This window comes from Pleurodeles waltl, chromosome 4_1 (assembly GCF_031143425.1).
Source record: "Pleurodeles waltl isolate 20211129_DDA chromosome 4_1, aPleWal1.hap1.20221129, whole genome shotgun sequence".
NCBI lineage: Eukaryota > Metazoa > Chordata > Amphibia > Caudata > Salamandridae > Pleurodeles > Pleurodeles waltl.
Window position 1 is genome coordinate 393230257 of NC_090442.1, and position 14188 is coordinate 393244444.

Sequence of the window (14188 nt, forward strand, 5' to 3'; positions counted from 1 at the left end):
CTGAACAGATCTTTAAGTAAACATCCAGTCTTTGAACTCAGGGCAGATGTAGTAACATCTTGAGGAGCTCAAGCATTAGTCTTTGAAATGCCACTAGATAATTCAGAGGTACAGCTGTCAATGGACAATGACACTGATGTCCCACAATTAGCATCCAAATTAGAATCCGTTAGCTTGCCTGATGACCTATGGCCAAGTGATACTAGATTTAAAGTAGAGCTTCCTGGCTTACCTAAAGGTTCAGGGTGGGAAGTGAGATCTGAAAATTTGGCTTAGTTACAGTGCATCTGGTGTGCAATGTGAGGTATTCATGAGGGTAGTGACCAAAGCAATGTGGGTGAATTAATTTAACTAGCCTTTGTGAAAAGAGTATGTATAACCACTACTCCTGTATTTATGGGGTATATGAAATGTTGCATTTCTTTAATTACATATACTTTAGACCAACCTTCTGGCAAAAGATGTGTTTAAGGAAGGGAAAGTGTAGCCCCCATAAAGGTTTGCATTTATAAATTATTGTAATGAAATATTTTCAACTGTCAGCTCTCCACACAGGTCAACGAGTGCAAATCCAGTCCTTTTTTGTTCATCCTCAGGCCCCTCTGTGTTCTGAGGAGCTGATGGTGAGGTGCCACTTTTGTACAATTCACTAGCCAGTGGGCGGAGGTGGCTCCTGTCCACTGCCTCATTGACCAATGGGCACAAGGTTCCCAAGGGCAACCCCTCCCTCTTTTCAGTGCATCCTGTTTACTTTATTGCAAACTATCCCTCAGTGCACAGTTCACAGGGACAATTATCACGGCAGAACCTTTCTCCCCCTGGCAGTAGCTTGAGATCCAACCTGGGGTGTCTCCAGGTTAATAAGCATCCCCCTCCTCCCTGTCTACGCTGAACTGATTCTGAAGCCAGCTTTCCTTCCACAAGGTTGTGGGTGGAGGGGGGGGGGGGGGGAGGGAGGGAGGATGTTAGAGTGTATACTGATATCTAAAGGCTCCTATTCCCCAGGTCTCCTCCACCCCCCAATCAATTTAGGAATGGCCAAGCCTCACCCTGGCTGCTTTCATTTTGTCTGCTGAGAGCAGTGGAATTCTTTCAGGCGATTCCTGTTTATTCCCTAGTATTAGTTACTCGTCTATGTTTTTTGTCATAATCAAACCGTAGTAAGGGACGTTTTGCAAAAGGCACGACATGTTTAAGAACATACTGGGGGCTTGGAAGACGGGGGAATGGCCAGGAGAAAGCTCAGCATAATATTGTGGCTTGTTTTCAGAAGTAAGACCTGTCAGTGCAAAAGTGGGACAGGTGGCAGCCGCTGACCTTTTGTTAACAATTTTGGCAGGCTCGAGTCTGTGACGCTTAGCGTGCTGGGGGTACCCGTGCCTCCCGGGTATGCACGCCGCACACCCCCAGCTAGTTGGCAGTCCGTTCCCCCCTCGAAGCCCCCTCTTCGCAGGGCTAAATGTGGCTTTTGGCGGCTCTGACAGTTCTGCTCCACATGCTTTCCATATTTGCTCAGGCTGTATCGGGCTGCGAGGGACCCGCAGCTGGGAGGGAAGCTGCTCCGGGCAGGGGAGGACACTTGCACGTGAGTCACCACCAGCCACCGCCCACGGCAGCCACAGCAAGAGGGGCCCTCAAACAACATGGTCGGGAAGTCGAACACCAACGCGTCCCTGAACAACCAGAACCAAGCAGCCCAGCCCTCCGAAGGTGGGAGAATGGCGGAGATCAGCGACGAGGAGGAAAAGGCGTTGAAGAGGAAGAAAAAGGGGGAGAGAGAGGCTGCCAGGGTGGGCCCGGAAGAAGAGTCCCACAAGTGCTGTGGCTGCCGTTTCCCTCTCTTGGTTGCTCTGCTCCAGTTGGCGCTGGGCATCTCGATCACAGCGGTGGCCTTCATTATGACAGGCAGCAGCTCCTCCTTCCTAGTCAGAGACACCCCACATTGGGCTGGGATCATTGTAAGCATAACGCCTGTTTTACATTCTGCTGGTGGAAATGCAACATGCGTGATGTGCTGCTGAAACTAACAGAATGCATGCCCCGCACGCCATGAAAGTGTCTTAATACTGGTTCACCATGGTTCTGTCTGGGGCGTCACCAGTCCATTTATCACAAGGGGGGACCACATATTTCATCAAACTGCCCATAATGCACACCATTTAATCTCATAGGGTTATATCACATCACATCACGCGTCACTGTTGCGCTAGATACAGGACTGCATCGCCCCCAGTGCAAGTGTTGTATCCCATCGACAATTAATAATACGTCACACCAACTTGAGCTAAAGTTTGCTAAAATGTTAACAGGATGGGCATGCTGCTTGTTGCATTTCAATGTTTTATGTGTACCGAACGGACTAATTCATTCAATTATCATAGATACACGGCTGTAGTGTTTCTGTTTTAGTACCGGTATCAAATAGAAAATATACTATTTCATTTATTTCAAAGTGTATTAACTACATTAAAGAGCAGTAGCTGTTTCAGTCCCCAAACAACTGTACATTTTATATTCATGAACAAATATTACATCCAGGACACCGGGTCAGAGATTTCTGTGTGTGGTTTTCTTTATTGGAACACAACTATTGTTGGAATCCTACAGTGCTTGAGTGGATTTATGGTATATTTATGTCCCTGGCAGTGTGGATAATTGGAGTGCTGTCTTCTCTCTGCTGTCAATCAAGGAGGTAGGGCGGTATCTTAACAGCCTCGTGCACCCTGCAGAGGAATATTTTCCAGGTCAAGTCAACACACAAATCACTGCACAGAGGAATCCGTCAGTGGCAACACGTTCAAATAGTAACATGATGATTTGTTGATTGCCTTTACTAGTGCGTACAGAGTGTTCAACCACTCCCTTGGCAAGGAGGGTGGGGGAAGGGGTCACACTCCCTTTCCAGTGAAAGATTGGCTTGCAGTAGCCTTGAAGGCAAAACTCATGTAAATATTAGAAACTGCGGTAGGGAATCGGAAAGCTAAGATGTACAGCATGTCAGTGGTGAAGGGGTCTGCTAGCGCGCCTGGTACTTAGTAAGTAAACTTACAAAGGGACGTGTATTGGCCGATGAACCTTTTGGATCGCATGGAGTATCCTAGCTATGTAGTAATCGATAAACATCAATTATCAATGTAATCAATTAATAACCACTAAGAGAATCATTAAGCATGAGACAATATATCTACATTTCGTGAATAACCGCAACTCAAATATACGTTTTATAAATTTTATTTCCCTATTGGTTACAATACTAAGGCCCTCATTCACCGCCAGCCAAACGGGAACCGCCACTTGGCCGCTCCGCGGTCAAAAGACCGCGGAGGCCATTCTGGCTTTCCCGCTGGGCCGGCGGGCGCCCGCCGGCCCAGCGGGAAAGGCCCTGCAACAATGAAGCCGGCTCCGAATGGAGCCGGCGGAGTTGCAGAGGTGTGACGGGTGCAGTTGCACCCGTCGCGATTTTCACTGTCTGCAATGCAGACAGTGAAAATCTTTCTGGGGCCCTGTTAGGGGGCCCCTGCACTGCCCATGCCAGTGGCATGGGCAGTGCAGGGGCCCCCAGGGGCCCCACGACACCCGTTCCCGCCATCCTGGTTCTGGCGGTGAAAACCGCCAGAAACAGGCTGGCGGGAAGGGGGTCGGAATCCCAGCCGGGGGTAATCCGGCGGGAAACTGCCGGACCGGGCTGGGCGACCGCGGCTTCACAGCCGCGGTCGGAATACAAAAGGAAGTACCGCCAGCCTGTTGGCGGTGCTTCCGTGGTCGTTGACCCTGGCGGTCTAAGTCATGAGGTTAATTCAAACTTTATTCAATCAGCTCAGAATTAGTTCATTAATTACCACCAATAACATAATCTAATCGGAACTTGAGAAAACATATACTCTAATGCTTCAGCATAAGCCAACAAAGATGAATATGTCGACATTGATAGCAGAGTTCAGCAATCAGTTCGTCAATCATTTGTCACTGTCAATGTCGCCCAAAGGAACCCTACCTAACCCAAATTAACATTTAGCATGTGAGGCTTCATGCGAAAACAGTTTAGAACATGAATTTGGAAAACATCTAGCAAGTAGATAACCTATAAAAACAGCGTAGTTGGTACCTAGAAAGAAAAGGCACAAAGTTTATCAGTCACATTGTCATAGCTACCTTACCACGGAATGGATCAGCAACAAAGTCAGTCTTCGTCTTCAGGTCATCAATCGATCAGCAACGCTTCAAGCTCTCAAGAGCATGAGCCCAATGACATAATCTTGAATCGCGTCTTCTGGCAATCAGCATTTCACCCCTCACATCTGAAGTTTTAGCCCCTTGTCATGACTTTTTATTAGAGTTTTCCAGTCCATCCCCCTAATACCTAATTGGTCAGTCAATCAGCAGTTATGACTCTAACCTATAATATTAATTTTGCAAATCTATGAATTCTAATATTTCTCAGTTCCCTTTTTGTTGAATGGTTCACTGTAAGATGCCCTCATCATCCGGCTCATCAGGTATCGAAAATGTTGCATCTTATTCTCCAGTCAGTGCTTCTATTGTTCAAGTCCTGGTAAAGTACATTGAGTCTGTCTTACACCAAAGTTGTTACATATCCTAGTCCCTCATCTCCTGTTCGTCGGTACATTGCAGACAATTCTAGCTACGCAGATTTTATTACTGTATGCAGTTCAGGGACAGTTCAACGCACCAGCTTCTCTGTAGTGCACTAGCAATTCAGCTTCTGTATGAGGCCTGGCAACTAGGCCACAACTTCGGCTAAGTTAACTCTACAATATAATGCAAAACATAGGTTATACATCTTAATATGACATATTACTACATTATTATTATACATTTTCATTATTTCACACATTTTTAGTCATTTTAGTACAAGTTTGTATAATTGGCTGCCATTCCCCGTGGGCACATTTTCAAACATGCACATTAATTTTCTCTACGATTAATTTCTCTATGAACTTTTATAAACCATATCTTATAAGCATTTATTAATAATTTCTAATTAACATATGTGCTTCAACAGGTCTCACCAACTCCTCACTTACTTTTAGGCTACCTTTGTGGTTGATGGCAAAGCTGAGACAGGCTCAGATCTGAGAGAAGAAACTGTGAGTGGGCATACTCAACGGATAACTGCCCAGGCCACAAGCCCTCCTCATGTATAAAGCAGAGCTAAACTCGAATATGTTTGAGGCATGTCATTACGGGCCACATGTACAAAAATCAGGATTTGCGACTCGCAAATTGCGAGTCAAAGTGACTATGCAACTTGCGAGCTGCAAAACCTGATGTACAACAGTGTCAATGACACTGTTTGCAATTCCCAATGGGGTCGCAAATGACCTACCTCAAGAATATTCATGGGTCAGGTCGCAATTTGCGACCCCATTGGGAATGGCCACCCTCACAGGGATGGTGGCCTGCTGGAGACAGCAGACCACCATGTCTGTGACTGCTTTTAAATAAAGCAGTTTTTTTTTTTAAATGCAGCCCGTTTTCCTTAAATGAAAACGAGATGGATTTCAAAATCAAAAATGAAAACTTTTATTTTTATTTTTTCAGAGCAGGCAGTGGTCCAGGGGCTCTGAAAAAATATTTTCGCAACCATTCACAAAGGGGAAGGGGTCCCATGGGGACCCTTTACCATTTGCGACTGGGTTAGCACCAGTTTGAAACTGGTGCTAAAAGCAATTGTTTTGCGACCACATTCGCGGTCACAAAACAATCATACATACCATCTGGATTTGGTATTAGGAAGGGACTCCCTTGTCACACACCTTCCTAATACTGAATCGCAAAACCTAAACTGCGATTTGGTAATAAGTGACCGAATCGCAGTTTGGGCTTTGTACATCCCAAATAGCGTTTTTCAAGTTGCAAACGGGCCGATTCACCGTTTGCGACTTGAAAACTGCTTCGCACATCTGGCCCTAAGCCTCATGTACCTCACCTAACACCTCCCGGATAGGCTCAAGGACACCCATCACTCTATCAGCCAAGCACTCCAAAAGGGCAGTAGGAACACATGCAAATTGGAGCACTTCTTGCCCTTGTCAAGGATAATAAATGATATCTAAATGTTGTAATATAGTTTGATACAATGTACATTGTGGCTCTGGACATGTTGCTTACTCATAGGCAAACGATACCACTAATGAAACATATAAGTATATATATGTGTGAGAAAAGGACCCAAAATGTACCTTTCAAAGCAAATCAATGAGACATTCCAAAAAAACAACAGTGGCTCATAGAGGTTGCAAACATTTATCCCAAAGTAGAGCCTTTGATGAACGATTTCAACATTGACAACGTTCCACTCATATAAGGGAAATAATTTGTATTGCATGAGGCCTAAAATAGAAACTACTCCTTTACTACTTCCTCCGTTCTGCTTCTATGGGAGGCAGAGCAGCCTCCATCTTACACCTTCTACCATGCTCCTCATGATCCAGTTTTACCGAAATGCAGAGACTGCGTCCTATGATAGAGTTTCGATGTAGAAACTAGAAGCAGCTGGGAAGATTTTCATTCACTTGTTGCTACACTTCACCTTCTAGGATAAAACAACAATAAAAAGTCTTAGCAAGACTTGAAGTCACTGCCAATAACACAAATATTCAATTGAGCCCACGTTTTACTGGTAAAACACCAAAGATCTGCTGTCTGATTAGTGAAAATGTCTAAATCAAAATATGATGAGGATTCTTGAGCTAATGCTTCTAAACCACTGGGAGTACATCAGTGCAGCTTTTCTGTCACTGTGTCACTTGTCTCTGCCAGTAAAATAGGACCCAACTTGAGTCAGTCTGTCCATCATCATCCAAAAACAGCAGTTGGGCCCAAGAGCTAGGCCACATCCCCTCTGAATTTGTCTAGAACATTGGGACTGCTTTGCTTAACGGTTATCCTTCAAAGGAAGACTGAGATACTGTATATTTTGCCTGGAACAGAGTTATTTTCATCACATCTTTGCACTCTGATCATAACAGAATATGTTTTATGTAGCACTCAAACTCTGGGATAGCTTAGGACTTTCAGTGAAAGGTGTCAGTTTCTGCAACTGAAAGCTGCTCATTTTATTCTCTTAAGTCGATTCTCTGTCAAGTGTTGTAAGAAATTGGGTTATTAGTCGTGGGGGGGGTAAGTCCCAGCTCAAGTAATAATCACAGTCCTTGCCAATGTGAACCACTAAAGTCACTAAATAAACCTGAGCTCAACTCCTTGGTAGCTATGGCCCAGAGCAGACAGGTGTAACTTAGAGGCAATAAATAAAGCTTTTATGCAGTACTAAAACAGTCATGGAGTCGAAATGCAAAACAATAAAAAACACAAAACAAATTAGAAAGTTGAGTCTAATTGAATAAACAAAACAAGACCAAAATGACGAAAGTCCAAAAAGGAGAACTGGAGATATGACTTTTTAAAGTTTTAAGTAGGAATAGCGCCAAGAAGCACTAAGTGCCAGTGATAGTTCATGGTCATGGTAGAACAGGACCTAGGCACAATTTGACACTGACCACCATGGAGGTCAGGTCGAATACACTAACCAGGTATGTCCTGGACAAAGATTTTACCTTCTGACCTCAGTTCTTCAAGTACCAATATACTACAGGAGAATACTTCTAAAGCCCCCCAATACCTCTAGGGAGGCATTTAGAGACTCAAAAGTTGTCAGGCAGAAGCCAAACAGCAGGGTCCAGTTCAGATTCAGCTGCCACTGGTCAGCTGGGCAGTTGAAATAAAACACCTCTTGTAGCTTGTTGTTTCCGTGTATCTTGAACTGGAGGCCAGCATTATGTCCCATTGAGTCCACTGTGTTGTCCTTGGAACAAAAGGGAGAGCAGGTGCAGTCTCAGACAGCAGGGTTAGTGCTTTTCTGATCACACAGGTCCAGAAATATTTTGAAATAGGCATGGAGATGCAAATTTCATACCTGGCACAAGCTAGTGGGCGGGAATGACCTGTGGGAACACCCTAACAAATAGGGTGAAAGTTCCCAGGTCTAAACCTACCAACTCTAAGCATCTTCAAGATGGTCGAAGTCGGTGGTCATTCTAAACTTGGGCCCTGAGGGCTAGGGGTGTGTGTGGAGAAAGTATTATTGAAATCCTAGTGTCCTCCCACATGTAACACCAAAATCCAGTTTGGTGCAGTCCATGTACTCACAACAACCTTCAAGTCTGAAATCTGATACGACCAAACCTGACTTGTAAGCGACTAGAAATGAAATACACAAAAACTGTTTTGGCATCTGCCTTTACTGTTTGAAGTGCACCCAAATGTTATATTTAAACCTAGTACACCTGTAAAGCAGGCCTTGTCACTGTTGTGCTCTTATGTCAAAAGAGGCCAACTGTGATTGAAGCCTGACTGGCTAGAGGGACAAAGAAAGGGCCCTGCTCAAGTATCAGCACTTGCCTGTGACGGGGGAGGCCTCTTTGAATGTGTCCCACATGTTATAGGAAAAACACCAGCAGAACTGTTAAGGAGGATGTGACATTCAAGTAAGACTTGACACTTTAATGTCAAAAAGGATCCTCCCAGTCTACCCTGTATATGTATCTGTCAGATTCAGATGAGTCATTTCTGCCCATTCAGGTCAGTGTTTTGTTTTCTCTGTAGGAGCAAGTTCATGCCTCATTTATGCCTATTTAAAAACTAGGTACTGGTTGACAGATGTTACAGAGCTAAATGTAGATTTAGCTTCCAAGGACTGCAGGCAGGACAAAGATAACTTTCATAAAGTTACTTTTCTATAATATCTTAAAAAAATAGTTGTCTAATTACTTTTTCCAGGTAGTTCTTAATGAGATATAGTATTAGTATTTACTATTGTATCCGAGTGTTTTCCTATGGAACAGTCAGACTTGCTACTGTGAAAATAGATTTGAAGTGCTATTCACTGTAAGGATGTTTAATATAAGCATTTTACATGTTCTACTTTTTAGTCCCATGAACTCTGCCTTATGGGCAGTAAGGCATACTTAGAGATGACTTATACATAATTTAAAGGAATGATTAGGGCTTGTCAAATGCGTCTAATTTGTTGTGCAAATCTGGAAAGTCAGGTTTCTGACAGCAGGCCTGCAGTCATGCTTACATTGTCACTGTAATGGATGGCACAATGGGTGCTGCAGTCTCTTGTGACATTTAACTTACAGGCCCTGAGTAGACCTTGGTACCATATTCTAGGGTTTTATAGATACGTTAAATATGCCAAATCTTGGTACAATATACTAGGGAGCTATAGGTAAGTTAATTATCCCGAACAAAAGTGTGCCAATTTTGCCATTTTGAAAGGAGTAGCTCTTATGCCACTGGTTAGCAGGGGTAAAGTCCACAGTTCTGAAGCCAGCAAACATTGGATGAGGCAAAAAGTAAAAACTAATTGGGGTGACCCTGTAGAAAAGGGTCACTTCTAACACCCATCAATCTTATCACACCTTTCATGAGATGACTTATACATAATTTAAAGGAATGATTAGGGCTTGTCAAATGCGTCTAATTTGTTGTGCAAATCTGGAAAGTCAGGTTTCTGACAGCAGGCCTGCAGTCATGCTTACATTGTCACTGTAATGGATGGCACAATGGGTGCTGCAGTCTCTTGTGACATTTAACTTACAGGCCCTGAGTAGACCTTGGTACCATATTCTAGGGTTTTATAGATACGTTAAATATGCCAAATCTTGGTACAATATACTAGGGAGCTATAGGTAAGTTAATTATCCCGAACAAAAGTGTGCCAATTTTGCCATTTTGAAAGGAGTAGCTCTTATGCCACTGGTTAGCAGGGGTAAAGTGCACAGTTCTGAAGCCAGCAAACATTGGATGAGGCAAAAAGTAAAAACAAATTGGGGTGACCCTGTAGAAAAGGGTCACTTCTAACACCCATCAATCTTATCACACCTTTCATGAGCACAATTTCAACTAGTAGTAGAAACGAGCATTATCAAAGCCAATACGTCTGGTATTGCCTACAATCATTTTGGCTTTGGCAATGCTTGTTTTGTTTCATCATTATTTTTGTAAAATACCTAAAAGCAAAAATATATTTTTTGGTCTCAAAAAGTACACATACTATCCTCTGGCAATATGGAAGCTAATTTGTTTGCAGATGTCCTCCTTGTGAAAGAGAAGAATCCTGTCCCTTATAGTGAAGTTAGCTAATGGAGAAAGTGAGCTGACAAAGTGTCCCATGCTGTATCCTGCAGTGTGCAGAAGAAAAATGTGACTGACATCAAAATAAACCAAAGGATGAGGAGAACTGAGTAAATGCTCTGGGAAAAAATGGGGAAAAATTAGAAAATACTCATGGATTATGTCTGTTATTTCTGATTTCACAGTAATCCAATAAGCAATTAGGCTCCAACTCTAAATTACTTAGACTATCCCTACCCCTTTGTAACTCAGAGGGTGGAGGACTACTTCTCCTATGTCTGGGTCACTTGTAACGAGGGCCTGAGAGACAGGAAACCTCAGTTAACAGTAGTATTATATATGAGATGTGGAAAAAATAAGCATATTTTACTCTTTGGAGTCAAACATTCATAACAATAGATTCATTAAAAGTAATCATTGCAGCTGGAGACAGATTATGTATTATTTGCAACAATGATGAAATATGCTGAAATTCTGAATCTCTTACTATCTTGCTTCCCTTCACACTGTGGGTTTCTAACATAGCAGTAATTCAGCAACATGGTATTTCATAATGCAATGAGATCTAAAATGACTACTTGTGTTTGCATCCTTGAGATGGTAACTATATTTATAATCTACTAACATGGATTACATTTTTTCGCCTTTTAGTACCAACCAGTTCTTATTCGTACATTGTTTTATGACCATACTGAGATTTCAGCATGGTACTGTGTATTTCCAGATTAGACATAATGCTGAAAAAAAGCTGCGTCATCAGTATGGAACCACTGTTACCGCTCAATGGAAGGTTTTGCAAAGGCTTTACATAATTTATAAAATAGTTGGCAATGTTGTCACCTGTGGTATTCTACTTAGATTGGTGTGCTGTGCTAAATCCTCTGAGTGCACACGCAAGTTTGTGCTCCCATATTAGAATAGTCCAGAAGGATCTTGTGGTTCAAGGTATTTAAGCCCATATTTATATATTTTTTAGCGCCACATTTGACGCAAAAACGGCGCAAACGTACAAAATACAATTGTATTTTGTAAGTTTGTGCCGTTTTTGTGTCACAAAACGGCGCAAATGCGGCGCTAAAAAAGTATAAATATGGGCCTTAATATTTTAAAGTTGTATACCTATCTGTAAAATTAGAACATCTTATAAAATATTTGATAAGCATTGTTAGACTTGGCATCATTGGCATGGTCTTCCCTAACTTTTTGCCTGTACTTCCCAAGTTGTTTCTGTGTGCTGGACTCTGCATTTGCTTTTTTGTTTGATCTGGACACTTTACCACTGCTGACCAGTGCTAAAGTGTAAGTGTTCACCATCTAAATTATATGTGCACCTTGGCTTATCCATGATTGGCATATTTGATTTACTAGTAGGCCCCTAGTAAAGTGCACTAGAGGTGCCCAGGGCCTGTAAATCAAATGCTACTAGTGGGTCTGCAGCACTGGTTGTGCCATCCACATTAGTAGCTCTGTAAACATGGTTCAGACCTGCCACTGCAGTGTCTGTGAGTGCAGTTTTAACTGCCAACTCGACTTGGCAAGTGTACCAACTTGCCAGGCCTACACCTTTCCTTTTCTTACATGTAAGACACCCCTCAGGTAGGCCCTGGGTAGCCCCATGGGCAGGGTGCAGTGTATGTTTAAGGTAGGACATAAACTAATGTATTTTATATGTCCTGACAATGAAATACTGCCAAATTCGGTTTTCACTGTTGCAAGGCCTATCCCTCTCGTAGGTTAACCTGGGGGATGCCTTTAGATATGATTAAAGTATAGATTCCCTTTCGGAGCAGATAGACACATGGAGTATGGGTCTCTGAACTCACAATTTAAAAATACATCTTTTAGTAAAGTTGGTTTTTAGATTGTGTGTTTGAAATGCCACTTTTAGAAAGTAGGCATTTTCTTGCTTAAACCATTCTGTGACTCTGCTTGTTTGTGGATTCCCTGTCTGGGTCAGTTTGACAGTTGGGCTGTTTGCACCTCTCCTCTAGACAGTGACATTAAGGGATCTGGGGTGTAGCCTTCATATCCTGATGAGCCATCTGGGCCATCTGAGGGGAGTAGTGGTCACCTACACCTGAAAGGGCTGTGCCTGCCCTCACACAATGCAGTTTCCAAACCCCTGGTGTGTGTCTGGGGCCTGGCCTGAGCAAGGCTCGATCTTGAAAACAACAGAGACTTCTTTTTGAAGTAGGCCTACTTTAAAGGCAGAAATGGGTATAAGAAGAGCACCCAAACCCGTGGAAATTAGATTACTTCTGAAACCAAGAGGAACCTCTGCCAAGGAGAAGAGCTGGAGAAGCTGGAGGAGGAGTACCGCCCTTTTGCCTTTGACTGTACTTTGCTGGGTTGGCCTGCAGTAGCTGCTTCTACCTGAGAGAGGACAAAAACTGACTTTTGTGTGACTTCCCACTGGTAAAGAATCTCCAAGGGCTTGAAACTGAGCTTGCCTCCTGTTGTTGAAGTCTCAGGGACAGCAAAGACTTCTCTCTGCCAGCACTTGGGCTTTCTGTTGAGATTCCTGCCTGCCAAGTGGTGCCCTAACCTGTCTCTGGACCCTTGAAAGGTGCAGCTGATGGAAATGGACAGAAATCCACGCAAAGACCACCTTCGCGACTGAAAAACGATGCACCGCCGGCCTTGCGGCTAAAATCGACGCTCCACCTGCATTGCAGCTGGGAGACCGACGCAAAGTGGCTGGGGAAACGACGTGCAACACTCACAGAGGCTGCTGTTAATGACACAAGCTCCACGCAGCTCGGTTTCTTGACACCGTGCAACCAGATTTCAACGCAACATTGCTGGGTGCGGAAAATCAACGCAAAAGCCTGCCCGGACCTGAGGTGCCTATCCGGATTGATGCGTTGCTCTCTTGCCGAGAGTAAAAATGGCACACGCTGACCCGACCAGAGGAGGGACGATGCACGGTCTTGCTTGCGAGTGAGAAATCGATGCATCGCTGGCCTTTTCCGACGCACACTCGCCTGTGCGGTGTTATTTTGACGCAACCCAGATACTTTTGAATGCTAACAAAGTTCTCACTGTTTTTAAAAAGGTTTAAGACTCTTTTTGCTTTTTAAATTCATAACTTGCCTTGGGTATTTTGGATTGTTGTCGTTTTGGTCTTGTTTTGTTTAGATAAATATTACCTATTTTTCTGAACCTATGTTGTGTCATTTTGTGGTGTTTTCACTGAGTTACTATGTGTGTTGGTACAAATACTTTACACCTCACTTCTGAAGTTAAGCCTGCCTGCTCGTTACCAAGGGGGTAAGCAGGGGTTAATTGAGGGTGAGTCTTCTTACCCTGACTAGAGTGAGGGTCCTTGCATGGATAGGGGGTAACCTGACTGTCAACCAAAGACCCGATTTCTAACAAGCATAATCATCATTATAAATCATTAGTATGCATTAAAGGTATGGTCTAATATGTTTTTTTTTAGGTTGTGCTAAAGACAGATTTGGCTGTATGTCACAGATTTTGTAAAAAAAACAAAAAAAACAAAAGAAAGAAAAAAGTATACTCAGAGTGACTTTCGAATGCAAATTAGTCTCTTTTCAGTAGCTGGGCATTTAATTGGCCAGTAACTGTATGAATATGCCTAGGGAAAGAGAGGCACTTGTTTCACATCCTCATAGAGATCATCATAGAGCTTTGTCTATGTGCTAGAGCTTATGTAATTAACACAGAATATACTGAGAGGAGCTGAGGGTCATCTTCTTTCATTTCACACAATAACAACAACATCTACAGTCACTGGTGTGATACAGCTGTAATGAGCTGAAAGCACAGCAGTGACCCTAGCTATTATCACATTAGGGATTAAAGTGATGAACAGATCAGCAACCACAGCAGGGACCACAGAAGTGACCAAACCTTCTCCCAGAGATAAAAATCAACAAGTGCAGCCTCAGCAGTAGCAAGAGAAGCAACCCCAGCTTTAACAATGTCCGGTACCACAGTAGCCACGAAGCAGCCACTACAGCTGAAACAACAGCTCTCAAAACAGCAGAAGGAACTCTTGCCA

General features: G+C 43.3%; 1 protein-coding gene across 1 annotated transcript in view; it reads left to right on the forward strand.

Moving 5' to 3' along the window:
* Positions 1–1484: 1484 nt before the first annotated feature.
* Positions 1485–14188, forward strand: part of SSPN (sarcospan) — a 467146-nt gene continuing 454442 nt past the window's right edge. The window contains exon 1 of the mRNA XM_069228600.1: positions 1485–1958. Coding sequence (XP_069084701.1) covers positions 1644–1958 — 315 coding nt within the window. The 5' untranslated portion in view covers positions 1485–1643. The remainder of the gene's footprint in view (positions 1959–14188) is intronic.